This window comes from Poecilia mexicana, unplaced genomic scaffold, assembly GCF_051168715.1.
Source record: "Poecilia mexicana isolate PSO_F unplaced genomic scaffold, ASM5116871v1 scaffold_2, whole genome shotgun sequence".
Taxonomy (NCBI): Eukaryota; Metazoa; Chordata; class Actinopteri; order Cyprinodontiformes; family Poeciliidae; genus Poecilia; species Poecilia mexicana.
Window position 1 is genome coordinate 17,732,035 of NW_028263371.1, and position 27,852 is coordinate 17,759,886.

At 42.1% G+C, this 27,852-nt stretch overlaps 2 protein-coding genes across 3 annotated transcripts in view; both read right to left on the minus strand.

Moving 5' to 3' along the window:
• The window catches only part of ankrd44 (ankyrin repeat domain 44), a 39,520-nt gene extending 33,925 nt beyond the window's left edge, over positions 1 to 5,595 (minus strand). Inside the window, exon 1 of the mRNA XM_088012193.1 lies at positions 5,043 to 5,595. Within this exon, the coding sequence (XP_087868319.1) occupies positions 5,043 to 5,069 (27 nt within the window). The 5' untranslated portion in view covers positions 5,070 to 5,595. The remainder of the gene's footprint in view (positions 1 to 5,042) is intronic.
• Positions 5,596 to 8,860: 3,265 nt separating this feature from the next.
• On the minus strand, positions 8,861 to 24,518 carry sf3b1 (splicing factor 3b, subunit 1). 2 transcript variants are annotated; one of them, XM_015011198.2, is made up of 24 exons: positions 24,426 to 24,518; positions 22,750 to 22,925; positions 22,487 to 22,588; positions 22,258 to 22,372; positions 20,249 to 20,328; positions 19,273 to 19,458; positions 18,715 to 19,177; positions 18,227 to 18,348; positions 16,966 to 17,163; positions 16,776 to 16,877; positions 15,956 to 16,135; positions 15,783 to 15,869; positions 14,183 to 14,453; positions 13,465 to 13,610; positions 13,085 to 13,231; positions 12,683 to 12,808; positions 11,967 to 12,188; positions 11,682 to 11,864; positions 11,491 to 11,602; positions 10,930 to 11,050; positions 10,707 to 10,838; positions 10,344 to 10,616; positions 9,517 to 9,733; positions 8,861 to 9,411 (listed from the first exon to the last, which is right to left on the minus strand). In XM_015011198.2, the coding sequence occupies exons 1-24, from the start codon at positions 24,451 to 24,453 to the stop codon at positions 9,253 to 9,255; spliced, it is 3,948 nt and encodes a 1,315-aa protein (XP_014866684.1). In that variant the 5' UTR covers positions 24,454 to 24,518; the 3' UTR covers positions 8,861 to 9,252. The 2 variants fall into 2 exon arrangements, with proteins under 2 accessions (XP_014866684.1, XP_014866685.1); XM_015011199.2 differs by lacking the exons at positions 22,258 to 22,372; positions 22,487 to 22,588; positions 22,750 to 22,925; positions 24,426 to 24,518 and adding an exon at positions 20,678 to 21,035.
• Positions 24,519 to 27,852: the final 3,334 nt, after the last annotated feature.

Consider the following 27,852-nt stretch of genomic DNA (forward strand, 5'->3'; position numbering starts at 1 on the left):
ATCGTGCATCCTTAGTCAGAACCTCCAGAACTTTAGTTTTATTCAGCATGGAGGAGAGTTCTGTTCTGGAGGGCACAGAGAGTAAAGGGAAGATGAAGAAAAGCACACAAGAACACCAAGCCTGCGGGTTTTAGCTGAGTGCTGAGTGAAGGCATCCAGTTATCAGTCATCATCAGCTTGTTGTCTGAAAATAACAGGAAGTCCTGCAGTTCTGGGTTACACACACACACAGACAAACTGAAAGGAAAAAAAAAAAAAAAAAAGCAGCTCTTCCTTCCTTGACGACACATCTGATACGAGCGCCAAATCAGGGTTTCTACTGAGACATGTCCACCATAGAGCAGCTGCGAACGCCACTCTGCAGAGGCTCCCAAACAGGTTCAGAGACCTGTAGGATGGCTTTCTGTGTTCAGCACCATGAGCCCACATTAAAGCCACGGCATCAAACAACAGAGACAACGACTGCATCGTCTAACAATGCCAGCTTTCTCCGTCAGAACTGCCAGAGAGAAAAGTGAATAGGGAGGAACAAGCGTTTTATTCAGTTTGATGAACATTTCCGTGCTGAGTGATGGAGATCACCGAGGCGCTGCACGACCTTCGCCACCGAGGACGCTCCCGTTTCTGTTTCTGTGTGAAGCTACAGTGCTGGGAAAAAAATATTTGTTCTTTTGTTTTCGTTAATCTTTCAGATCGAGAAACTAGGTGTGTGACCACAATGATTAAAGATTCACCGATGCGATATTGATATCTGGATCGGTCCCCGACATTTACAAATAAATTCAAGATCAATTATCAGTGACGATGTGCCTGATTCTTAAAGGTGGAGCTTTTAAGTCTAATTCTGTGCTTTGTGCTCGGAGTGACATCATGATTTATTATTTATTTTATGCTAATTTTAGAATTTCTAATTGCACTTTCTGAATCATCTGAAAGAAGATTTGTTGCATGTTTATTTTAACATGTTTGACCAAGATAGTCGGCCTATTGTTAAATCAGTTTCAGTGTCTTTATTATTTATTCTACATTGTTTTACTACTACCGTGTTTCCCCGAAAGTAAGACAGTGTCTTACTTTCTTTTTATCCCCAAAAGCCCCACTATGTCTTACTTTCGGGGCATGTCTTATATTGGGAAAAAATTGTCGAATTTTTTGTTTTAACGTATGGAGAGGGGGACGGCGCAAGCGTGGGCAGGAGGCGGCGCGCAGCTAGATGAGAGGTGTTTCCCTGAAAAGTAAGACATATGTCTTACTTTCGGGGTACGGCTTATATTAGCCGACCCCCCTGAAACCCCCGATACGTCTTACAATCGGGGGTGTCTTACTATCGGGGAAACACGGTAATTCCACTGACTGAACAAATAAAGTCGTGTTTACATGTTTAAGATTATCGTTTATGGCTTCAAATAACTACAAATAAGCTGCAGTTATTTGACACCTGCAACTTATTTGTTCCAGTTATCAAATACATTTGGAATTCAGTACATTTATGTCTGTGTTTCAAAAAAAACGAAGCATTTTAAGTCAATGTTCGGTGCTGTTTTTTCCGTATCGGATCGGTATCGGCTGATACCAGACCTCTGATATCGGTATCCGCATCAGAAGTGAAAAGAAGTGAATCGGTGCATCCCTAGTTACGACTCCCTTAGCAACAACATCTTCAATAAGATGCTCTCCACAACTGCCATGGAGTCTTTTTCCCTCCCTGTGGAGGAATTTTGTCCCGATCTTTTTTTGCAGCATACTTTAGCCGCATCATAAGTTTCTGAACACCTTAACAGCCTGTTTTAGATAACGCCCAAGAATCAATCAGATTCAAGTCCAGACTTTGACTAGACCACGTCGGAACCCGATTCTGCGAGAGCTTCAATGACGCCAGGCCGTTCAGGTCCAGACCGTCACTCTACCATCACGGCTGATGGCGGGTTTTATTCTGAAACGCTGTGTTAGCTCCACAGCAGCTGCAACGGGACACGCTACTTCTGAAAAGTTAAACTTTTTCATCATCTGACCCTTAAATATTTTCACAGAAGCCTTGGCAATCGTCAGGATGCTTTTTTTGGGACGCCCTGTTCCGCTGGGTCAGCAGTGGTTTCAGTATTGGAACTCTCACACAGACGGGGTAACTTCTTAGTGCTGAACTCTGACCTTTACTGAGGCTAGAGCTTTAAATGCAACCCCCTGCGTGAGTCACAGACACTCTTGGAGTTCCATGTTTTCTCCATTTGCGGATAACTGTTCTCGTTATGGTTCCGTAGTCACGCAGGCTTAAAAATGGCTTTCCAAACTCTTCCCAGACCAAACTCTGTCAATGATTTTGTAATGATTCAGGTCATCTAGATTGTCAGAATGAAGGACAAAACCCCAAAGAAGCCTGAAATTTATCAAATTCTGCAGATGAGTATAATTATGATACAAGTGAAAGCTTGAAGGAGAAAGTATGTCTCCTTGGGAGAAACATGTTATCTTTCGGCTGCTCATGAGTTCTCTATGTGGGATGTCTAACAGGTCAGCAGTGCTGATCTGCACTGAAGCAGCACTTTTATCATGTTTAATGACTAATTCTGGAGGGAGAGGTTATTCATAACGTGTCAGTCTAAGAATGCACCACTACAATGAAAGTAGATCCTCTGATTAAAATAGAAAGTGCTTCAGGAATAATGTACAAAAATAATCAAGTCAATTTTAGATTAATATGTCGGGTGAAGTCATTAAATATTTGACACCAACTTAAAAAAGTTATTACAATGAATAAACAAACAAAGCAAGTTTTGGTTGTTATCCCTTCATTAAAATATGAGACAACTGTTCATAATCAACAGGTACGGTAAAAAAAAAAAATCTACGCCCTCTTTATCTTCCAGGATTTTATCTATCAAGACATAATGCATCAATTTGATCTTTATCAGGTTGTAAAATTATTTAAATCTAAAAAAAACAAAGCATACCATGGTCTCCATTGCTATCGACTGTTAAACAAAAACAAAGCTAAAATGGAACAATGAAAAAACAGTAAGTACACCTCATGATTCAATAGCTAGTATACCTCCACCCAGTAGTTAGAATTTAAATTGTCTTCTGTCTTATTTTAGTTTTGGAAGAAACTTAAGCTCAGTCAGGGCTTTGACTGGACCTCTTCTTCAACCATCCTAGATTACACTGGGGATGTGATTGTTGTCCTGTTGATGTTTCAGCTTAGTTGTCAGGTGACTTCACACTGGACTATCTTAAGACAAAAGTTGACTTATGCACAGCAAGGTCCCCAGCCCTGCAGCTGACTAACAAGCCCAGAGTATCACCACCCACCACCGTACTTGACAGCTGCTATAAAGGACTGTGTGCTTATATGGTGCACAGCAGTAAGTTTGCCACCAAACTTGCTGCTGTGCATCATGGCCGTTGTCATCTGTCACAAGGAATTTGCTCTAGTGGTGCTATAATTACTTCTGATGCAACTTTCTCCTTTCCCCACGTTCAGTCTAATTTAAGTGTCATTAATTTCAGCACTTAACATGCTAACTGGAGCCTGTAGGGGTACCGGAGCTCCTGGGGTTTTTTTTTTTTTTTTTGCAATTCTCTGAGAAATGCATGGTCTGACCGTTGGTTTCTCTAAAGAATGATGAATTTCAAATATTTTTGGAAATGTCGATATAACGCTTCCTCGATTTATGCGTGGTAAGAATTGCTTTTATGAGTTCATTGCTGATGTTTTCCACCTTAGGATTTTGTTAATATAAACCTGTGTGTTCCAAAGCAGCACACTGGCCTTTTCTAAAAAGGTGCTGCCACTCCCTAATGATCAATTATCCAATTACGTTTCACTGGAAACACCTGGGTGCTACTTTCCTTCTTAAATCCTATGAAAACAGCAGGGGTGTACTTAGTTTTTTTTTTGTTTTTTGTTTTCATGCACATCTTGAACAATCTGGGGATGCATTGTTAAACTGATAATGACTGTGGGGAACCTTTTGTGTGTTTTTGTTATTTTAATGTTAGATTTAAACAATTTTAAAATCTGATAAAGACACTGTCATTTTTAATGTAGTCTGATGTTTTAAACAGCAGAATTGAAAGAAGGTAAACTAATATTTGTCCTATAACTCAATTAATTCAACAGGATTTGTTACTGCCAGAACTGAAACTCTACCAAAAATCTCACAAACATTAAACAATAGACCTATTTAAAACTAAATTTCCAATTCTCAAGGACACTAAACACCAGCGCAGTATAAATAAAGTGGTGTGGCTTTTAGCTAGTTTTTATCTTTATAGATAGTTAGCATAAAAAATTGAGGGCATTTTTTTCTATTATGATTTAGTTTTCTATACTTCTAATAAAATAAAGATTATGGAGTAAAAACTATTTTTTTTCTTTTTCAAATAGCAAAAGGTGTGAAAATGAGTCGCGTGAATTTAGCTAAGGCTAACTCGTTAGCTACAGTTAGCTGGTCTTCACTGTACTTTTTTCTCTATCATATTTTATGTATTTTTATTATGACTCTCGCAAAGTTTGTTAAAATTTCTAGCCTTAGAAAATTACATTGTTTCTAATTTCATTAGAGTAACTTTTCACTTTTAAAGTCATACACTGGTCTGAAGCTTCTGGATCCGGGCTATTGACTTGTTTTGTTACTGTCGGGACTCCTTTTTTAAAACAGATTTTTCTGGAAATCTTTGCAGAGAAGCTACACACAGAAAACACTAGAGTTAATTATATCATGTGTTCTTACAGGCGCGGTACTTTGCGACCTGCTTCTGGTGGAAGGAAACAAGCAGGAAGTGGCTGAGCTCTATTAGGAAACACTCACACACATCATCACATCTTTGCTCATTTTTTGTGCAGATGTCATGAAGGTGCACTGTGAAGTCTATATTTGGGTGAGAAGTACTGCTTCCGGTTTGGATCTTACAGTCAATGCTCTAGAGAGGAATGATAAATAAAAAGTGAAGTTGATATATTAATCGCATTTTAACGAGGCAGCGCATCAGTGATGCTGAGCTGCGGGGCTCGCGCTAAGCTAGCAGCGGCTAGCGGGTCCTACCTGGTCGGCCAGTTTCAGAACAGCCATCTCTGGGTCAGCTTCGTTTGCGCATCCACTCGCCCCCAAACCGCAGCACCATGCACGGTGCGATGCTGCGCCTCGCTCTGCCGCTACTTCCCCCTCGAGCTTCCTGCGGCACTACAGCCGATTGAAAGGCGAAGTTTTAGACCGTAATTCTCTACCAGGCACTCAGACGGGTGACTGTGGTGATGGTGAAGGCCGGTAGGAGCTCCACGGCCATCAGCCCCGCTCCACCGAGGCTATCTGCGGCAGGGCTGCTGAGCCGAGGCAGGCGCGCGGAGTCGCTGGGAGGCAGGGAAACAGGAAAAGCTTGACCCGCTGCTGTGAACGATCCACATTTATGGCTGCTTCTATTACTTCTGGTGCACGGAGGTCCCGGGCGGCTCTCGGAGTTTTGCAGCAACCCTCACAAACCTTCCTCGTCCCCGTTCTGCAGAAGCAGAAAGCTCCCGGAGAGGAAGCTAGGCTGCAGTCAGCTGAACGAGATCACACAGGAAGTCCTTGCTTCTCTCCTGCTTTCAGATGCAAGAGTGGAGGCGAAGCTTGCTAAGCATCACCAGAGCTGCAGCATCTCCTCGTTGCCGCCACCCAATGGCCAAACGCTGAACTGCAAACTCCAACAATAATTCTAATAGATTTCATGTTTGTTTTGGGGTTTTTTTATTGAAACATCAAGGCAGACATCTCAGAGGTCTACCGTCAGGCGGTCACTAGTTAACCTAAAAGCGACTCCTAATGTACTATAAAGAAATCCACACAAACAAATAAGTCTACTGGAAAATATAAAAAACTTATTACAAAAAACTCAAACTTAAAAGATTTTGAATTTTATTCATATTCTACCAAACTCAAATTGCAACCATCTGCTTTCAGGAGGTATGTCCTCATGTTTGCAGCACAGCAGCAGCATTAGGGATAACTTTAAGCAAGGGACGTCTCCTAGTTCTGTTTTCATGATGCATTCCAAAGGTTATGAAGGAAGGAAACAGATGGATGAATCTACTGCAGACACTGTAACAGTGTGACAGGAGGACTAGACTGTATGGTGTGGTGTCATATTTCATTCACAGATGTCATTCAGTGAACATTTTATTTCTTTTTGACCTACCGAGCCTTTGCTGCCAAAAATAGTACCGATATTTTGAGGAAACAATGTTCCTGAAGTGTTTGGTTTGGTTGAGATGTGGATTATGAGGTGTGACTTCTCCTTCAGATAGAATCTGATCAATATCTGTTGTTTTTTTTCCTTTTTCTTCTGTTTCTGGAGTTAGTCAAAACCAGTTTTTCTAAGAAGCCATTGCAGCCTCGCTATGGGAAGTACTTCACAACTTTTTTTTTTTAAATAAGCACACATCATTACTCTGCAACTGACACGACAGAGGGTTCTCCCAGAAAAACATTCCAAAAAGATGAGCAACCAGTTCCGGATTCTAATTCTATAAAATTTTCTCAAACTGCTGCTAAGGTTTAAAATCTTTTAACACCAGAAATCTTGCCAGATGAGTGGCTTTTTCTCTGGGTATAGTGATAAATGAAATCATATGTTCCCTGTGATGAACTGGGGGTCTTGTTTGGAGACATGTGGATGTAGTTCTGGTCTGCAGTTGTGAGGACAAAATTGTTCTTAAGTTGAGCTCTGCCAGAAAAGCTCCTCGTCCCCGATCTCATCTGTGGCACTCCTGGACAGGATCTCGGTATTAGCTGCGGGGGAGAGGACCTCTGATTTTGGAAACTTGGGAGTCGTATCTATGCTTTTTGCAGATGATGGGTTTCTGTTGCCATCTTCAAACCACAACCACCACGTGAAGCAGCTGGGATGAGACAAAGTCTAGACCAGGGGTGCCCAAGTCGAGACCTCAAGAGCAGTGATGTATAGATTCTTTGCTGCTCCAACATACAACTGGCTTAAGTCGTTCTCTAGCAGTAATTCGGGTTGGCAGAGGCCTGGTAACAAGCCATTAATTTCATCCAGGTATGTTAGAGAAGGAATTAATCTAAAAGTTGTAGGGTGGTAGCTGTCAAGGACAGGACTTGGGCACCCCTGGTCCAGTGTATTATTCCTCAACTGCAGTCCTTTGGGCTACTGCCCTGCATATTTCAACTGTGTCTGTTCCAGAACTCCTGATTCAAATGATTGGCTGATCTCCTCTTTAGCCACAAAGTGCTGCTGAAACCTGTTAATCACCCACATATCAAAGTCGGGTGTGTGGCAAAAGAGGGAAAACCTAATACATGCAGTGTGGTGGTTCCTAAGGATCGCAATTGAGAAACACTAGTCTCAACCGTAAATAGGGCAGGTCAAGGGTGTCAGAGTTCAGTCCTTGAGAACTACCATCCTAAAACGTATTGATGCATTCCTTCTCTAACACCTGGATAACATGAATGGCTAGTTACCAGGCCTCTGCTTAAGCTATTTGACCTGGTTGTATTGGAGCAGCGATGCATCTAAAAGTTATAGTGTGGTGGCGCTCGAGGCCTGGACTTGGGCACCCCTGGGGTAGATTGATTGTTCCTGGTTGGGGTCAGGCTCTGCATCAAGTGTAGGACCTTGCTGTCTTGTTCACAAGAGATGGTTGAACTGAGACAAAGCCTAGAATGAGACATTGGGGCCTGATATGAAGAAAGAGCAAACAAAAAAAAGTGGTCTGTTCAGACCCTCACTAATGGTCCCAAAATCAGTGAAACAAGCAACCTGTATGAGTGTCCTCCGTCCAGCCACCTTCAGCCTTACAGATAAGATTAGGAGCTTCATCATCTGCTGCTGCTGTACATGGTCAGCGAGTCAGTTGAGGTCATTTAGAAATACGAACAGGATGCCTCCGAGGCACCTTCTTTTGGAGGTATTCAGGGCACATCCTGCTGGGATCAGACCCAAACCACTTTGGAGAGGCTATATTTGCCTTCTGGCCTGGGAACGCCTTGGGATTCCCTATAATGAGCCGAGGAAGAGGATGTCAGTTTCCCTCTTCAACCAGTTGACACAAGGACTGATTTCAGTAAAGCTGAAAACAGCAGACAGATGTACTGAATATGGAGAAACTGTGCCGTCTTTCTCCAGCTGGGCACTGCTGAGGTTTCACTTTCTGTCCTTAAGAAAGACAAACATAGCTCTTTGGAAACGCTCCTGGGAGTAAAAACCTTTGCTTAAAACCCGTTTAGACAAATGTTTTAGGCATATTTCAGCAACAAGCATAGTTGAAATTTCTTGACCCGAGGTTTTATTGTAAGGCTCTTTCTGGCATATAATTAGACCAGGGTCATTTCTCACTGAATTATCTTCACTAGTATGCCGTCCTGTGAATACTAACCTCTCCATCTGGTATGCAGAGAATGTCTTTTTGCATGTGATCCAACATTCATACTTATCTTAACCGTAAGAATCTGTACTTTTCTTGCCACCTTCTACTCTCTCCTGCATGCTGAACACAGAATTTACTTTCCCCCCCCAATGTTCAAAATCAAAACAGATACAAATACTTTGCAACAAACGTCCAAAAGTGAGCAAACTACACAAACGGATCAGAGAGGGAACAATATGGCCTCAGTTCAGCCGTCTGCAGGGGAATCTGGGTCAGAGAGTCTGTGGTGCAGGAGTGAGCTGAACTGAGGGGAGGGGGAGGTGCGACTCACAGTTGGTGAATATGTGGAGGTTTTTATTTTCTTATTCTTTGTCGCTTTATTACAAGCTCATTTGCTACCCAGGACAGTAAAGAGAAGACAAGATCCACGGCCTTCTTCCTGCAGGAAGATGCAAATGCAGAATGGGAGGAAGAAAAGAAACTCAAGCAGAAACAGGATTTTGTACACAAACCTTTTATTTGGTTAAATAAAGCCTTGATCTAAGTACAGAGGTGGTGTGAAAAATGGAGAGGGTCTGGGCGGTACAGAAGTCTATCATAACCAATTAAACAGACAAAATGATCCAGATATTTAAAATGTGCTGACGACAGCCCTGTGTTCCTAGACAATCTTCCGACCTCAATTACTTCTTACAGGAAACACAAGTTAAAAGTAAAAAATACATACAGACTCTACAAGGTTCCTTCTTTCACGTTTGGATTTTTTCACTCAAGTAGAAGAAACTGAATGTAAGCATGAAGCCACTAAATAAAAACTGACCCACAGGCGACAGATCTAGAGCTGATCAGAGTTGGGAAGGAAAAAAAAAACAAAAAAAAAATCTGTGTATTTACAAAACGTATTCGAGCTCATAGCGGACGTAGACGTTCTTCTCATCGTTGTAGACCTGTGGGTAATGAGAAATCAGGGCGTCCTGGGAACCAATGTAGATGGAGTTGTAAATCTTCCAGTAGACGTCTCTCACCTTTCGGGCCGGATGGAACAGACCCTGCAGAGACAGACGGGGTTAAACAAAGTGGTTCGTACATATTCATCGAAACATCCTCTCTAGTCATACAGTTCTAACATCCCTCATCCTAACCCTGGTCCCTACCTGTAAGCAGTACTGCAGCATGCGGCAGGGGCCGAGGGCCACTCTCAGCCCCTCCAGGGCGCCCATAACAGCCTGGATGACGTGGGGAGACGTCTCAAAAACGTTGGGCCACACATAATTCAGTAAATGGTTGAGAGAGTCTTCACAGCCAAAACCGTAGACACCCAGAGACATGTGCTGGACGACGGCGCTGGCGGTCTGCCTGTGGACCAAATCTCTGCAGGATGACAAAGAAATCAGTTCAGAACGACATCCAAACAACGCTCTTACGCCAGTCACATGGTTTTATCCCAGTATATTATAAGCCTGGCGGGCCGCCAGGCTTTACTTACCAAAAACACATCATTAACTCGTCATCCTTTCACATTTCCTGTCAACTTTAAACATTTAACTCAAAAACATGCTAGGCTGCTGGATGTCTGCCCAACCGCCACCTTAGCAAACCTAGTAAGTTTTCTGGGTGAAACCCTGAGTCATGCGTCTGGATAGGTTCTTCTCCACACACATTTCTATTTTGCATCTTGAATGATGTAATTGGAAAGGCCAATTCGATAAATGAAAATTAAATGTTCCATTTCGTATATATATGGTTTCTCCAAGGCATCTATAGGTTTCAGCAAGTCAAATTTAAAACAATTTGGCTTTTCCAACTCATCAAGCCCTGGGAAAAACACCTAATTCCCTAGTTTTCCTTTCTGGATGGGAATCCAGATAATAGCTGAAGTAAACTGTATTTAAATATATCAGTAAGCAATTCCAACTCATCAGGGAGTTGTTTTAGACATGCCAATAACTTGCTAGAAATCTTTCAAACTGAGGTGCATCACCTGTCCATTAATGCATCCTCCAGCAGAGGTGTGACAGCGTAGATGTAGTCTTTTCCCATTTCTCCGATGTACTCGAACAGGAACGAGAGCGACTTCAGGACGCCGTTCTGCACGTTCAGCTCGGGCACTCTGTATTCGTTCATGAGCGCCGGCAGCACCGTGAATGGCGAACAGGTCTCCGCCACGATGGCGATGGCCACGGTTGTACACACGCGGTTCTGACGCTCCTGGACCTTCAGGTTGTTCAGCAGAGTGGCCAAGACGTCATGAGGCCTGAAAGGAGAGAGGGAAACCAAAATGGGGTCAGACACAGAGGAAAGACTCCTAAAGGTTAGCATACAGGAAGCAAACATCTGAACTGACCCGATGGCTTTGGCAATATAACCAAACGTGTTGACGGTAGCTCTGCGGATTGCCTTTTTGTGAGCTTTGAGCAACTCCAGCAACTCAAAGCAAATCCTCATCCACTCTCTGGCTGACACGTACTCGGCACCCCTACGTGAGGCACAAAAGTTAGAACGAGATCTGCCAGGAAACGGGCTGCACAGCACTGAATCAGATTGTTGTTCGTGCAGATTGCACCGACCTATCAGCGATCCGGCCCACCAGGTCGATGCAGTTCTCCTGAACCTTCTCATGCCGGTTCTTCAGGATGGGCGTCAAACGAGGAAGCAGGTCTTTGATTGGTGGGGTCATCTTGTGCATACCTATCATAAGCAAATGGCAAAATCTTTCCATATAAATCTTAAGCTTAATGGGTAATTAGAAAAATAAAAAATAACGGCTAAAAACTTTAAAAAAAAATGTATAATACAAACAGCATATTTAAAAAAAATCTAGTTATTAACACCTTAATAGCTGACGTGTAAAAAAAACCCAAACCTTTGACATAAAGGTGGGCAATATGACGTAACATTTTTTTCATACCAGTTTAGATTTTTAACAATTTCTCACTTTTTCTTAAAAAATAAAAAAAATAAAAATTGTAAATGAAATTAAATATTTTCAAAAACTGTCTTCTGTTTAACGATTCCTTCTGTGAGCTGACCTGAATTCAAAGTCCATATAGTTAGAAGATGTAAAAACCACAATTTAAAACAGGACGGTAGCAGCAGTGTTGTTGCTAAGGAGACGCTCTCCGACATACCTATGACATTAACGATGGCCTTCAGCGCTCCCAGGATGCTGCCCAGGACCTCGGGGTACTCCTCTCCCAGGTACTCGTACAGAACCACGCCCAAGTGACCCATCAGCTTCTCCTGCAGGGACAAACAGCAGAGAGCATGAGCTGGAACAGTCGGTCAAACCCGGCGGGCTTCGATGTGGCGCGGCACTCACCTCCTGACAGGTTTTCATCACCACCGCCGTGCGGGAAATGAGGTCGGCCGCCTGCTGGCGGACTTTGGCCGACTTGTTGTTGAGACGCCACAGGACCGTACCGCAGATCTGAGGCAGGTACGGCTTCACGCGCTTCCCCAGGGCGTTGACCACTGTACCAAACCCATTCAGCATTACAGAATCCTGCACACAGTGGGGGCGGGGGGAGGAGGAGGAATTCAGTTCAGCTACAGTAAAAATCCAAATGTTTAGATTAGGGTTTAGTGAACAGAGCTCCTTCCTCACCTCTGTAGTCTGCTCCTGGAAGGCGTACAGGATGCCGTCGATCAGCTGCTCCTCCAGCTTGTGGTCGATGTCGGCGGCTCCCAGGTTCCCCATGATCTTTTCGATGGTCTCCATCACCATCTTCCTGTACTGCTCCGCCTCGTCTTTCAGGTCGTCAACAATGCGGGAAATGATCTCGGCTGCTCCCACTTTGTTAGCCAGCTCCACAGTGGTGTCCACCAGCTGGAAACACAGAAAGGGCAAACCTTAGCCATGTGCGTCGGCTATTCAGGAAATAAGGAAGTTGGAAAACCTCTGCATGTCCCCTCCCCCTTATAAAGATGGACAACTATTTATTTTCTTTAGTTTCTGTCCAAAAACAGCAAAAAATAATGCGAGATGAATTATTAACGAGTCATTAAATCAAAGAAGAATCAGGAACTGAGTTTATTTTCATTTCTTCCATGGATATTGATATAGCAATATTATTTTTGTCACTGGTGTCAAAAAGCCACTAGTATTACTGTAAACAAGACGACATGGATCACCCCAACTCAATACTGATAGACGTCTTTAATAAGCATTTTCTAACACTGAAGACATCAGTCGCAAATTTGATGTAAAAAGCAATAATAATAATAATACTAATAATAATAATAATAAAGATGCCAAAGGAGCACTTAAATTTTACAGCTCCTTCGATTTCAGAGCTTCAACGTTAAATGCTGCTCACTGACCTGTCTGTAGTTGCGTCTGTCCAGAGCCATCCTGTGCTGCCAGAAGTGCTTGAAGAACGGGGGCAGGATCTCAGTTTTGATGTAGTTTGCTTCCACACCATCGGTGCCACAACACTGCTTCACCACCTGAGAGACAAAAACAGAAACGCTGTGGGATTTCCGTACAGTTTGCCTTTAAAATCTATATTCACATCATTGTAAATAAAGAGCCCTAGGTGATCAGAGTGAGAATGTAACCAGCGGGTGCAGGGTGAGACCAGAAAGAGAGCAGCTGATATTTCTGGTGAGTCTCATGCTGGTGGTGTTGATGTAGCGGACTACTAGCCCTGCTGCAGCCACGTTACGGCTGAGCAGGCGAGAATGAGCCGCCTCCAGTTCAGGACGCTGCCAGTCGCCGCTTACCTTCAGCACAATCTTCTTCATCTCCTCATCAGGCGACTGGAACTCTCTGATGAGAATCAGCATCACCTCCCTGGTGTAGTAGTTTGCGTATTCGGCGTCCATCAGGGGGATCAGGTAGCCGATAGCTTTGAGGAACGCAGCCAGACCCTGAAGACGTTAAAAGTTAAATGTTACTCATAGATTAAATTTTTTTTCTTTTTATTTAAATTTTGTCCGCTGCTCCCAGCTGAGTAACGGTCTGTCACCAGACCTCAGCCGGCAGCAGCAGCTCCTCGACGGAGACGATGTAGCAAGGAAATATTCACGCTGCAGCCACATCCAGGCTCAGCGCTGGGTGTGGATCTTGCGTTAGGAAGAGTGAAGCAGAGAGAGGCGCTCACCTTTCCTCTGTGCTGCCGGATGCCCTTCCACAGCGGCTTCAGCACAGAGTCAAACGACTCGATGCCGTAGGGAGTGGCGGCCTCGGCCAGGGCAGCTATGGCCAGAGCGCTGATGGTCCTCACCTTCTGCTGCTCGTCCACCAGACCTGCAGCGCCACCAGGGGGACAGTCAGGGTTTATCAATTTCACACATTTGGGTGGAAACTTTCTATGGCAAATAAGAGAAATTCCTGGGAATAAACCTGGATTTAAATAAACTGCAGGTTGACTTGCAGTTATGATTTTAAACATGGTCGGGGAAAATATGTTTAGGATAATCTTGGCTAAAAAGACATTTTCTAAAAGCTACAAGATATGGGGGGATTGACTATTTGTGTTTTGCAAAACAAAACAGATTTATATTTGGGCATGATGGTTTGTTTACATTACAATCTGTTCCCATAAATAAGTTAGAGGTTTCCACAGAAAGCTTCAGAAACGACTCCGGAAATCTAAACCTTTTAAATTTAATAACTCTAGTGAGAGGTGAAAAAGCTGCCAAAAGCTGGTTGAAACTAAAACTTGAGTGGTAATCTGCAACTACAATAATATTCTGAGAGCAGCATTTTCAACAAATGCTGCCAAGATGAGTGATTAGAATTCAAAGCCAGGTGAAACAAACTACAGCCTGGTGTGTGTGGAGCCAGTGAAAGTTTCCAGAGGTCAGCGCTGCACTGACCGTGTTCAATGATCTCCACCAAGCTGCGCAGGTGAGGCAGGATGGCGCAGCCCATCAGGATGGCGATCTGCTGCACGATCTTGATGCCCGTGTGTCTGGCCTGCCATGACTTCTTGCTTTTGCACACGGCTTTGAGGAAGGGGAGGAGCGAGGGAATGCCGAGGGCGGAGGCCACCACGGCGAAGGCTCGAGCGGTCGTGTTTCTGACGTACTCGTCCATGTTGTCGATGTCAGGTCGCATCGTAGAGATCATGGTGGCCAACCCGGCAGCCTGACGCACACAACAGAAGGACAGGATCCAGGTAAGACAAGACAGATGAAGATGTGGACAATTATCTTGTCCACAGAGCAGGGTTATCCAAAGAGTGGCACAGGGGCCATTAGGGGCCCCTGGAACAATTTTCTCCCAAACGCAGGTGGTTAATGCAGATCTAGACCACATCAACAGCATTTACTAGTCAGGGTGAAATTATCAACTAGGGCTGAAAATTTATTGGATTAATCTCAATGAATCAATTATTTAAAAAAAATCAGCTAATTTGGTAAGCAATCGTTAACTAGAGTATAGACCCAAAAAAGGCCATTTGCTGAAAAAAACTCAACAGAACAGAAAATATATACATTTTCTAACAAGGGTTTGAACAACTAACCGTATTAATTGTGATCAATCAATTATTGAACTCACCATCAACTAATTTGGTAATCAATTAGTAGTTAACTGGGGGATAGACTCAAAAAAGGCTCTTGGTTGGAAAAAACCCCCAAAAGAAATTCAGAGCGGTAATTAAACCAAAACAGAATATATGTATATATTTTAGGTTTAAGATAAAAACGCCTCTGTTTGTAAACATGTTTTAGCCAAAACTCCTCAAATGGAATCGTTTTAACTTCACCTAGTTCAAATTGACTGAATGAATGCTGTGGTACTAAAATTTAGCGAATAAAATGTTTATTTTCTTATTTAAAAAACAAAGAATTTAATTGATTATTTTCATTTGAAATTGATTTGTTAGCTTGCAACTTTTAACTTTATGGCCTTAATATTTAAGGCCATAAATTCCTAAATGAAAAACATTTAAGAATTTAAATGTGGCTCTACTATAACAACCACATCCATCATATTGAACAGCTGACTTTGCTGCACCCAAATCGGCTTTTATTCAATTGATTAAACGTGGCTGAATACTGCAAACGTGCAAAATCCTTTTTAAGGACAACATCCCTTTTCTACATAAAATAAAGTCAAGTAACTTTATTTGCTTGATGTTTTTTTTTCCTTGACAGGCAAGTACTTTTGATTCAATTATTTTGGCCGACTGGACAAGAGAATATTCCTTCAACATGACAAAAACTAAAAAAAAAACATTGTAATGATAAGTTCAGAAATAATAAATAAATATATATATATATAGTCCAAGACTTGTGCCCAACTGGTGCAGGTTGAGAACAGACGGGTTGTGAACATCAGGTCTGCTTGCTCTCATGTTGGTATCACTCTGGCGAACAACTAGCCCTGTTCTGACCACAGACTGGTCCAACAGGCGAGAATGGTTCGCAAAAACGCCTCAGGACAACAAGAAAACAAACTGTTCAACATTACCTTTGCCAAGTTGGAGATGATTTCTCTGCCTTCAACTCTGGCGTAGTAGTCCTCATCGATCAGCAGTGGCTCAATCACCACCAGGATCTGGACAAAAGAAGAAGAAAGGTTTGAGAGCCGATGCCGACAAAGCGAGCCCACTGGAGCGAGCACGGATCTAAAACTGAGCCCACCTTGTGCACGTATGGCCGGACCAGGTCGTCCAGTTTGTAGAGGATGCGGTCGATGACTTTGACCAGCAGATGGCGCTCTTGGTCCTCCAGGGTGGGGGACATGAGCAGCGGCAGGATCTGGTTGAAGAGCGGACCTGCTCCGAACTCTCGAGCTTTGTCGGTTATCTGGCGCAGAGCGGCCTGACGGGGGAAGACAGAACTGCTCATCACCTGCAGGTCTACACACTGTTTCCATCTACATACTTGTTCTTTCTCACACTTCTACATTTGATATTACTATGGTTCTACATATATTTGCGAATATTTAACACTTTGGATGGGAGTAGCTTGCCAACAAATACGCAGTTTTTCCCTTGGGGATCAATACAGTGTATCTTGATTCTAACAGCAGTGGGAGAAATGACTCATGGTCTTTTAGTAAAGACAAATCCTACAGCTGTTAAAATCTGACAACTTCATTTATGTTCACATTTTGTAAAGAAAGTTTTGTTCAGTGTCTTCTTCAACGGTGTTTGTGTTGCTTCCTTCAGTGGATCTTGGTGCAGCGCCCCCACAGGGGCGACTTTAATTCATGAACATTTTCAGAATCGAGGGAAGTGTGACAGGCTTCTCTGCAAATAGGAGCCTTGATGGCTCATGTCCACTGCTCCCAGTAGAGAACACCAGTCTAGACTGAGCTCCACTGACAGCTGCAGCTCCTCAGAGAGGAGCTTCTGTAGCAAACACTTATTCACGCTGCAGCCACATACAGGCTCAGTGCTGGGTGTTGATTTTGCGTCTCCACTAAACAAACTTTGCATCATGACAATCAGAAACCAACCTTTCTCATGGGTGGAGTTCCATTCTTGATCTTCAGCAGCAGCTTCATGATCTTCCTTTCCTTCTGTTCCTCGGGGCTCAGAGTTGATTCATCCACCTCCACCTAAATCAAACAGTTAATGGCTTCAAACTGTCCTCATGTACAGTTTTAGGTATAAATGATTATTATAGCAGAGTGTACTGGTGCTCACCAGCAGCTTGTCAAAGTACTGAATGTCATCAGGTTTGAGGAAGGGGAGGTTTCCTGAGGGTTGGTCGTTCATCTGCTTGGTGGTCCGGTCCTCTGCCTGCATGTGGAAGCCCGTCATGCCTCCGATTGGGGTGGGAGTGGCCGACAGCTTACGGGCCGGGGTGCGGATCGGTACGTACCCCGCTGGAGGAGGCAACACCTGCAGACAGGAAGGACAGACTGAGTCCTGGGTCTCCCTGGGAAAAGCTCACAGCAGGGCAGGGCAGCAAACCAGTAACAATATATATATATTAGCGCCACAGATACAGCATCAATATCTATGGAAGCCCATTCCTGCCACTCCGTTAAAAAAAATTAAATAAATCATCTCAAAACAATCTCATTATTTTGAGATTTTTTTCTTTCAACAGGGTGGCGGAAACGGGCTTCCATAGATATCAATAGAAAATGCATGCAGTAAAATGTCACTGAACTTGGATGCAGAACCGCACAGCATTCTGGGAGATGTAGGCAGAGGAAAGGCTCCTCAGTCCCAGTTAACTAAGGTTGGAGGCATCAACCAGCCATGTCACCAGTTTGGTAGTAGTTCAAATATTTAAAACAAAAAAACTAATCAATAATTATCAACAGACCAGTGCTGAAATTATTAATTGTGATTAATTAGTTATTTAAATCATCATTGATTAATTTAGTAATTAAATTACCTGGAGTATGTGAACTCAAAAAGCCAAAATAAAAACGTTTGAGCTTCACCTGGTTCAAATTCAGTAAAAAATAAACTGATCTTTAATTAAACACCTTTTGGTATCCAATTATCAATGGGTTGATCCAACATCAGCCTTACTGTGTATTGGTGTTAACTCAAGCAGAAAAAGCTCTGATCTTTTCACATGTGGAAGGTAGATGAATTATTTAGCAGCAGATGCATCCTTTGCTACAAATCATCAATTGTTCATTAAAGAAATGTTGTTGCGTTCCAGGCAATAAAATGTTTACTTTCTTATTTAAAAAGGAATAATGTTTTTTAGTTATTTGGATATTTTAATGCATCTCTAATTTTGCTTAAAACTAGCTTATGTGGTTAAATGAGCAGAAAATGCAGCAATTTTTTAATCCAACTGATCGTCAGGATAATCGATTGCTAAAATAATTGTTGGCTGCAGCCCTGAGATCGACTGATATGAAATTCGTACATCGTGATACGTTTTTCAGATTTGGCTGAGCCCAGTTTACGGTCTGTGACGCCTAGAAGAGCAACAGACCTTGTATCCTTCCGGGAACATGGCGTCCAGCTCTTCGTCGGTCAGAGGTCTGTTCCTCTCATCAATCTCCCGTTCCCACCTCCAGGCCTGGAGCTGCTCCGGGGTCATGCTCATCAGGTGTCCTGGAACAAACAACGGTTTGATTCAGAAAGAGACAACAGCAGAAGAAGTAATTCTCCGCTTGCTGCGTTTCCATTACAAAGGCGCACAAAACTGTCAATATTGTTGTCAATGTCAAAGACATAATTTCACAATTACAGCGATTCCATTAAAGAAACGTGATTGAAATCATACATGGATAAGTTTGTCCATGCAATAAATCATTAAAAAAAAACTTTTCCATTAAAAGACAAGTTGTTTTTGTTTTTTTAAACTGTGCTACCATTAAGTGAACTTATTTCTGAAATATCAAATTGAGCAATGACATGGTGAATGGAAACAGCTTATGTGTTCATGATGCAGAGGGGGAATGACAGGAGGATGTGTACCGGGTGTCGGTGTGGCCATGTTCATAGCCGGCGTTCCTAGTGGAGTTTTTCCAGGCGTCAGCAGCGGTGTGGAGGAGCCCATCTGGCTGGCGGGCGTTTCATCCCACCGAGACTTCCTCTTGCTGGCTCCCGGGGTCGGGGTCTCCCCCACCGACTCCTCCCCTCTGTCCGTGCGCGGTGTCTCGGCCCAGCCGCTGCCGTGTCCCGGCGTCTCGCGCTCCGTCTTTGGGGTTTCGTCCCAGCGGTTCTTGCGGACGCTCCCCGTGGCGCCGCCGTGGCCGGGCGTAGCGTGGCCTGGCGTATCCCGGCCAGGCGTGGCGGCGCCGGCTGGGGTGTGGCTGGGGGTGGGGTCCCACATACGGGTGCTGGGCGTGGCCCCTGGAGTCTCACTGCCCTTCGGGCGGCCGGGAGTTTCGTCCCAGCGGCTGTTGGAAGGCGTGTGTGCAGGAGTGTGTCCTGGAGTCTGAAACAATCGGAGGGACAATCTGCAGGTTCAGAAGAGCCTTTTCCCCCCGCTCAAGCGGAGCAGGACGGACAGAGTGAATGTGATCGGCTCACCTCAGCCCCGGCGTCTGCCTGGTCCCAGCTGGACAGTTTTTTGGGTGTGGCGTTGGACGGAGTTTGGTCAGCTGTCTGGTCCCAACGGCGCTTTCGTTTGGCAGCAGCTTGGGAGGCAGCAGACCCATTGACAGCTTTCAGATCCCCCGACTTGGCCTTCTCTGCCAGCTGCAGACGAATCTCCCTCTGCAAACAACAGATGATGGCCAAGGTTAGCGGCAACAGGACTGTAACTGCATTCCTGCTTCAAAACCAGATGCAAACATCTATGGTGATCTCGTTACAACAGAGACACTACTTTGTCTAGGGCTGTCTGACAACCAAGAGAAAATTGTGACTGCAGGCCAAAAGTCAGGGTTTTCAAGTGCCCACTATTTGTCCTCTTCACAACAAACACATATAAAAAGTTAAGTCCTCAGCCGCCATGTCCCCATTGGCTGGATGTATGGCCACTTCAGAACGAGCTGGGCCTGTATTCTCAGAGAATCCAAAGACTTTAGGAAAATTCCTAAATGGAAACCTACATTTTACAGGACAATATGGTTTAAAAATCCATCCATTCATTTATTAAAATAAAATCTCAAATTCTATTTTCAATTTTAATGGATTTTTTTACTTGGTAAAAAAAGAAGAAAAAAAAGATGACAAGATATTTTTAAGAAACTGGCTTTTATTTTAATCAGTCTGACTGTGAGTTGGCCTGAATTCAAAGGGGAAATAAATAGAAGCTGTAAAACAAAAAAGGTAGATGGGTGGTATTCATATAGCAGCTTAAGAGGACTCCTAATGTGCTAGACACCAGTGGAAAACTCAAAAGTAGAGCTCGTAAAATAAATGTTGAAGATGGTAGAATTGCATGGACATGTGGACTGAAAATGTAAGGAAGAATTTTACAATCTTTACAGTTCAAGGTGAAGATAATAAACACAGACTGAAACCGATAAAGTAGAAAAGAAAAGCTGGTGTAGAACCGTACCTCCTCTTTGGAGAGGTTCTGTTCCATCATCACGTCCACATACGACCTGACCTGCAGCTTGGGGTCCGGTGTTTTGCCCCCTGCGCGAAAGAGCACCAACAGGACAAAGGAGACTTATCAGGATTCTGAAAGAGCAGCCATCACAAACACAGCAAGTACAAACACAGCCAGCTAACCCTGTCTCTTTACTTATGTTTCTGCTCTGTGTAAAACAGCTGATTAACAAAAGGAAAAAAAAACTTGTACTGAATTGTATTAAGAAAAAAAAATCTACAGCGTTTTCTTACATCGAGTCATAGCATTTTTTAAAAGAACAACAAACAAGATACATGAAAAAAAGCTGAGGTTGTGATGATTTCTTTAAGTGGATTAAGAAGTCTAGCCATCACTGATGCAGGGCTCCTGGGCTGTGCTCCTCAGAATACGTACACTTTCAGTGCCAAGGGTCCTTCTGCAGTCAGACTTCAACCGGCAGAAAAGAAGCCTAGAAAATTTCTCTTTACCATTAGTAACACTTTGGAAAAGGGTTTGAAGTCACACACAACAGTATACCACCTGTGTTGCAATGAGTCATGGCATTCATAGGACAATGCATCTTCTTGGGGATTACCCACCAAAAGTTACAGAAAAATGATTCTTGACTGTTACTTTTACTAAAAGACACTAAAATGTTCAGGGTAAGCTTTGGCAAAGTAACATATTTATTTATTTGAATGTAAGCAAAACATTACAACTATAGAGAAATATGTGGGATGCAGTGGCCACTCTGATTTCTGATTCACTCATTTTGGCCTTGACTTCCTCGTATGGAAGAGTGGATAAAACAAAAAACAAAAAAAATCTGAACTTTTATGTTGGATTTCTGAAAGGCCAAATAAAGGAGGCTGAGGTTTGAAGTAGCTGCGCTGCATCTCATTCCCCCTCACAGCCTCCCAAACAAGCGGCCAGTGGACCCTGACCAAACTGACCCCATAACCTACACAGGATGAGTTGCTGCACCCTTTACAGAGTGCAGTACAGGACTGGCAAAGCAGTACTGCTGTAGGAGAGAAATTAAGGACAGTTAGTATGGGCCTGTGGCATTTTGGCACATAACTTTTCTTGGCAACATATTTCTATTTTACAGGGGAGAGCTGTAAAATAAAAATATATTCACATGACAACTTTATACAGAGAGCTCTCGCTACATGCAGGCTTTCAGAGAAACTACAACCAAACCTGAAACACTCAGGTTGTTTAAGCTCTTATCAAAAAGAAGGAAATCTGCTTCATAAAAAATGAAATTAATGATAAACAGCTAAGGTTTGTTTTCAGTATTTCTAGGAATAAAGACGCTAACATTTACATTGAAGGTTAATCCAGAGGCCAAAGACTGAAATCTTCTCAAAGACCAATTTGACTTTTTTTCGTTAGCTTTTTCAGGGCCTTTGACACAGAACTGCAACAATGGTTGCTATTTGCCTCTACGCTGGCCGCTCCACTCTGACTGCCGAGGATCTACATGACTGTGCCCAGTATGAACAAAGCACAGCTCATCCAAACCCTAACCCATGTCTTCACATGCTCTGTATGCCAGTTTTGGGATCGTTAACCCTTCGACACACACATACATCACAATCTGCGACCCACGTTTGTTAGGCCAGACCTAACCAGCTCTCCCCCTCAACACATGGTTAGCCCTGCAAGGTTTGAGAGGCAAATCAGGAAATAAAGCGTTTCATTTGCAAAACCAGAACACTAACTCTCTCCCCAACCAAATGATGAGCCCATACTTCTACTCGGTGTAAAAATAGAAAATGATATAAATGTTGTTTGACCACAAAGGATTGGCCACAGGGAAGGCACGGAGTCTGGGAAGCAAGCTAGTGCAATGTGGTCGAAGGGTTGAACAGTAAAGCTAAGCTACTGATGTTCAAGAAGGGGGATTTTCACTAATGTGAGCAGTGGGGAGGGGGATAAAAAGACAGGGTGTGTTTGATGTGATGGAAAGAAAAACGACAAAAATTTACCGTCAGCAAAAGGGTCGAGACGCTCAGGCGAGATGATCATCTGTCTGCGGCGGGCTTTGTACTCGTCCTCCCGATCGGCGATCTTCTGCGGACGATGTTCTGCGAACGGGTCGTACTGCAGCCCAAAAAAATAAATAAATTTAAAAAAAGAGGTGAAAATTGTTTTTCTTTTTCCTGCTCAAACAATCGTTCTGGAAAAAATAACGAAGGAACTCGTATGGGGACATACCTGCTCATCCGACTGAGGGATGGAGTTGAGAATTGCCACCGGTGCGTGGTAGCCAGGTTTCTTCTGCCCCAGTAGGCTAGTGGACGTGTCGTCTTCATCGTCCTGGGGAGGGAAGGACAAGCAGGAGTCTAGTCAAATCTCGCCAAACTGGCAAGATCCTCCTAGCTCGCAAACAGAACACACACATATATATATGGGGAGCAGTCAAGCTCCCCGGGATAAGACTTGAATCGCCAAGCAACAGGACTTCACTTAATACTTACGTCCTCCTGCTCATTGGCTGCGATTGAAGTGACATATCCAGCGAAGCGGCTGTCGCTGCCGCCATAGATCTCCTGGTCGTAGAAGCCAGTGGAGACCAGACCCACGCCCTGCTCGCCATTCTCCTCCTGCAGGCTGGCCTTCATCCCCTGGATCTCCAGGATCTGGGCCTCGATATCTACATGCCAGACAAAAAAAAGGAAAAAGGAACAAAAATTTAAAAAAATAAAAAAATAAGTCATAGGACATCCTAATATGCAGTCAGGGTCAAATGGAGTAGGGCTGTTTTAGTAAAAGAAAAGAGACATTCCCAAAAACATGCTTAGCAATTTACATATTAAAATCAATGTGTGTTTTGCCTGAAGTACCAAGACCAATGCAATTTTTATTAGTTTTTAATATATTCTGTGATTACTCTTTGAACAGGCTGAAAAATGTCAAAAATGTAAAATATAACTTTTTTTTAAATAGACAATGTTCTTCAAGACGTTCAAGGGAACCTTTAGTGTTGAACTATTGTAAACTTTTTTTTGTTCTTGTAGCAATTTTCATTTCACATTTCATTTTCACAGAGGATCTGCCTCCACGTTCACAACGTCCCCTGGCATAGTTTTCTTTACATTGGTATGATTTCTTTAAATTTCCCTTCCCCCCACCCCACCAACATCTTCATAGCCAACATTAAGTATCCATTACATTTACTATCCCTCACACACAGCTATGCAAATCCTCTTTGTTTTCTCAACCTGAGCCACAGTTCTAATATACCAACTTCTGACTTTCAATGAGACTCAATCTTTGGCGTAAACAATGAGTGAAAATATTCTCTAAAGAAATCACGAGCAAACACAAAACTCACAACAGTCTATTCAACTGCCTTACTTTTTAAAAACATGTTTCGCCAAAATATGTTGATGGAAACAAAACGAAATGACACCGTGACTCTTTATATTGCATGTCATTAGTAATTAGTCTTTGAAGATAAAGCACGTGCTTTGTGACAGGTGAAAAGGAAACAACTGACATGCGCAACTTTTAAAAACTGGGCTAGTTAATATTAATTATAACCAAGGTAAAAGCGAGTAACTGTCGTCCTCTGGTAAAAAAAAAAAAATCTTTCGTAATGGTCGGGTCCGACAAAGATGAATGAGTTAAAAGGATTATTTTAGTTTGCCTCCATTTAAGAAAGAGTTTTAGCGTCAGTTGAACGTAGGCATACCCGAACTGCGTGTCTGTGTCTGAGCTTCTGGTATTTTGTTACATGGGGGTCATGCTAAAAGCTTTGGCCTCATTACGACAAACAATGGCTATAAATTGTGAAGCTGCAAAAGCAAAAAAATAACCGCAAATGAGGTAGCATGGCTACTATATACAGTTAAATTTAGCGTATAAAGCAATCTAAAAATAATCCCTTTCTTTACGTGTACAAGATAGAAGCGCCAGAAGGTTGCTCAGTTTAAGCTAGCTAGCTAGCTAACATTAGCAACCAGCGCCATTATATAAACCCGTCCGCGTTGCGTCGTAACAGGCCTGCTCCTTATCCTCTTTTAAACGTCAAACTACAAATGATAACGAGGAATACTACCGGAATTACTGATGGTTTTGCATTCATTTCCAAAACTCACTGAAAAGCATCGCGTAGATATTGGATATATGTAATATTTCAGTAGAATCTTACCTTCGTGTGTTTTGGCGATCTTCGCCATTTTGGTGTTGGTGGCTCGAGACTGAAACCGGAAATGCGTTGTTTTTGAGTTCCGTCTCCTTCCTGCGGGGAGCAGTAAATTCATGTCTACGGATAACAGGCTATAAACATAGAACGCCCTTAATTTAAAGCTCCAGACTACATGGTATAGAAGGTTGTTATCGTTTCGAAATGTTCTCTTATCACGCTCATATTTGCAGATGAAATACCACAGCACTATAGAAATGTTATAATTACAAGTCAAAACAAAGCAACAAAGACGAATCTTAACCGAATTTGCAATCTAAGAACTTTTTCACATTTATTTAAACAGCAATAAATTAGTTTAAATCATTTTATTTAGATTTTACGTAATACTGCACAATTTTAAAATGACAGGAAAATGATTTGTCGTTTTCAACAATCTTTACAAATAAAAGGTTGAAATTAAGTATTTTCGATGGAAATGGTGCCATTTGATAGCACATTAAATAATATGTTTCCTTCTGCTAATATAAAAATGCTGTATAATAGCAAAAGTAACTGAAAATAATTGAAAATAAAATTTACTTTGTAATTTGACGCCTTGAAATTGGTCTGTCTCTTTAAGAAGCTCCTGCTCTTTGCGACCTCATCACAACAGTGATGAGATCGCAAAGAATGATGGTAAAATTATGCATTTTACCATCATTCTTAAGAGTGTTGGACTAAGAAGTAGTTTGCATGATTAGCCCAGCAGACTTGCAGTTCCAGCTCTGTTTGCTAACTGCTAGACTAGCTGTTGCTAGTCTAGAGGAGCTAATTGGAGGAGTTCAAGGTAGGGGTGCTCTGTGAGTCAGACTGGCAAGTGTTTAGGTGTTTAGGCTGCCACAAATGGCTGAACAAAGATTAATGGATTTCTCAGTTGCATGAAGAAATCAAAGAAATACTCCAGGTATATTTTTGATGAGAGAACAATTCTGTAGCATGATTTAAGGCTCAAAAAAGTCAATTATACATTGTATCCCTCCTTTGGAGTGTGTAAAGAATAAAAGCAATGTCTGCTTGGGAATGCACTTTGCACACTAAAATTCTTTTTTTTTTTCAACATGTTGTTTTTCTGATTAAATAAGACATATTTATTTCATAAATGAATGGTGTTTTACCTATTTTTCTATGTTTCTATTAGAAATATAATTTTTGTATGAATGCTGACATAGGATAGGTTTGATATTAAAAATGCAATGTCAAAAGTGCCATCTGCTCCATTCCAAAATGTGACATCCTCTGCAGTGAAATTACATTTCAATTGTTTGGATCATCAGCTTGAATATCACCTTCCTAAAATAATGGCCTATGATCTTTTTGGCCCAAAGTGATTTTACCCAAAAAAAAAAATCACTTATGGCAAAAAAAAAAGGTTTAGGCCATTATTTTAGTATTACATTTTGTATTAAACAAACATAATTTTGTCATTTAATATAAAAATCTATTCAAATTTCATATAGTAAGTGTTATAAATCAAACTATTTTGTTCCGAACAGTCATTACTGCTGTTGCTCTAAACACACTTTGTTTAACTGGACCAAAGGTAAAAATGACTCTCAGAGTTGTTGAGGTTGCTGACCCCTGGTCTCGTGTGCTACAGAACAAACAGGATTTTATTGAAGATTATGAGAAACAAGGTTCATGCTGGACTCCCGCAGGGTTTGAAGTTGTTTGATTCAGCTTTTGTTCAAGTAGAAATACACTGCTGATTAACACACGGTCGACAAAACAAGCAAATTTATGTCTGACATGAGTTCATCACACAAACGGCAAACCCTCTCATTATTTTGACCTTTAATATCTGAGCTAGGATGTCATAATGTAAACAGTGCCTTTGCAGATGCATTCATACAACTTGAACTTTTTCATATTTTGTCTCTTTACAGCTATAGACTTTAGTATATTTTATTGGCATTTACCATCAGAAAGTAGTGCAGAATTGGAGCATATTTGTATTTAGCTCCTGCCTTGGCACTTATTATCTACCGGATTTAGGTCTAGACTTTGACTGGGTCATTTTAACATGATCTAAAAACCACTCCTTTGTAGCTCTGTGTGTATGTTTAGGTTCATGGCATTCTAAAAGTTGGAATCTCTGCCTCATTCTCAATTATATTTGGAGCGTCAAACAAGTTTTCTTCCAGGATTGTCCTGCATTTAGCTCCATCCATCTGCCTTTTAAGTATGACCGGCTTTTGTATCCATCATGTTGTCATCCCACAACATGATGCTGCCACCACCATGTTTAACTGTAGGGATGGTGTGTGCAGAGTGCAGCACAAAATAATTTTTCTGCAATTAACATTTTGCACGTGTAAATAGGTTATGTCATTGTTTTTCTATAATCAAACAAAAGCTCCATCACTAAAATAGTTCTAAATTTGCCCTGAAAACCATTGCGTCTGCTGAGACTATGGAAGTTTAAGCTTTTCTTTTAAAAAAGAAAACAGAATAACTGATTTTCAGCGGCAATGAAAAAAGGTTCAGGGTGTCTAAGAGGTTAAAGTTTTGTTGTCACCAGTGTAAAGCTTACTTAACACCAGCAGCAATTTTGTGTGTCAGTGTGTGTGTGTGTGCTTACAGTGAAGAGAAGATTTTTACACTGTGGTGTTGTGACACCATTTATCTCCAGCACTTCATAATGAATTACAGAATTTATATATAAAAAAGAAAGAATAACAGGATGTTAGTTCTCCATCAAAATATCATATCATCTTATATATGTTATTGATTTAGATTAAAGAACTAAGCAATTTATCTGCATGGACTGATGACATCCAGAGGTGGGTAATAACTAGTTACATTTACTTGAGTAATTTTATTGAAAAAAAAAGTACTTTTAGGAGTAGTTTTACTACACCGTACTTTTTAATTTTACTTGAGTAATATTATAATAAATTGTCACTACTCTTACTTGAATGAAATTTCTGGATACTTTACTCTACTCTTAGTATAATTTCAAGCATTTGCAAGGGTTTCTTCAAATTTGCTGTAATACAGACCACTACAAGACATACTTCCTGCCCACAGCCATCAATATCTACAACAACTCTTTGAAGGACATTGAATAATATGAGCTACAACAGAAATTAATGTCCCTGCTTTAGGATAAATAAAGTATTTTTCAACTGAATTCAATTTGAAGTGAATGTGTCAGTAGTACCCAACTAGAGCCAGTATATGGTAAGCGGATATGAAGGTGGGAAAAGTTTTTTGTCTTGTCATTAGGCTTAAGAAGTTTTAACTGAAAACAGTGAACCTGCTTGAACCTGCGTGAGAAGACGCTGAAACCGGAGCCAGCATCTCGTGACTCTCGGGTACGCGCTTAGGCGCGTGCTCAAACGTCACTACTAGTGGGTTGACCGACCAATGAGAGCGTTTAGTGCATACGGAT

What these genes read in the sequence shown, in the direction of transcription:
- sf3b1 (XM_015011198.2), bottom strand. Translation starts at nt 24,453, where the DNA reads ATGGCGAAGATCGCCAAAACACACGAAG. An exon ending in TCCAGGAGCAGACTACAGAG is followed by an intron (nt 11,865 to 11,966) that starts GTGAGGAAGGAG and finishes CACTGTGTGCAG; the next exon opens with GATTCTGTAATGCTGAATGG. An exon ending in GGCCATCGTTAATGTCATAG is followed by an intron (nt 11,051 to 11,490) that starts GTATGTCGGAGA and finishes TGCTTATGATAG; the next exon opens with GTATGCACAAGATGACCCCA.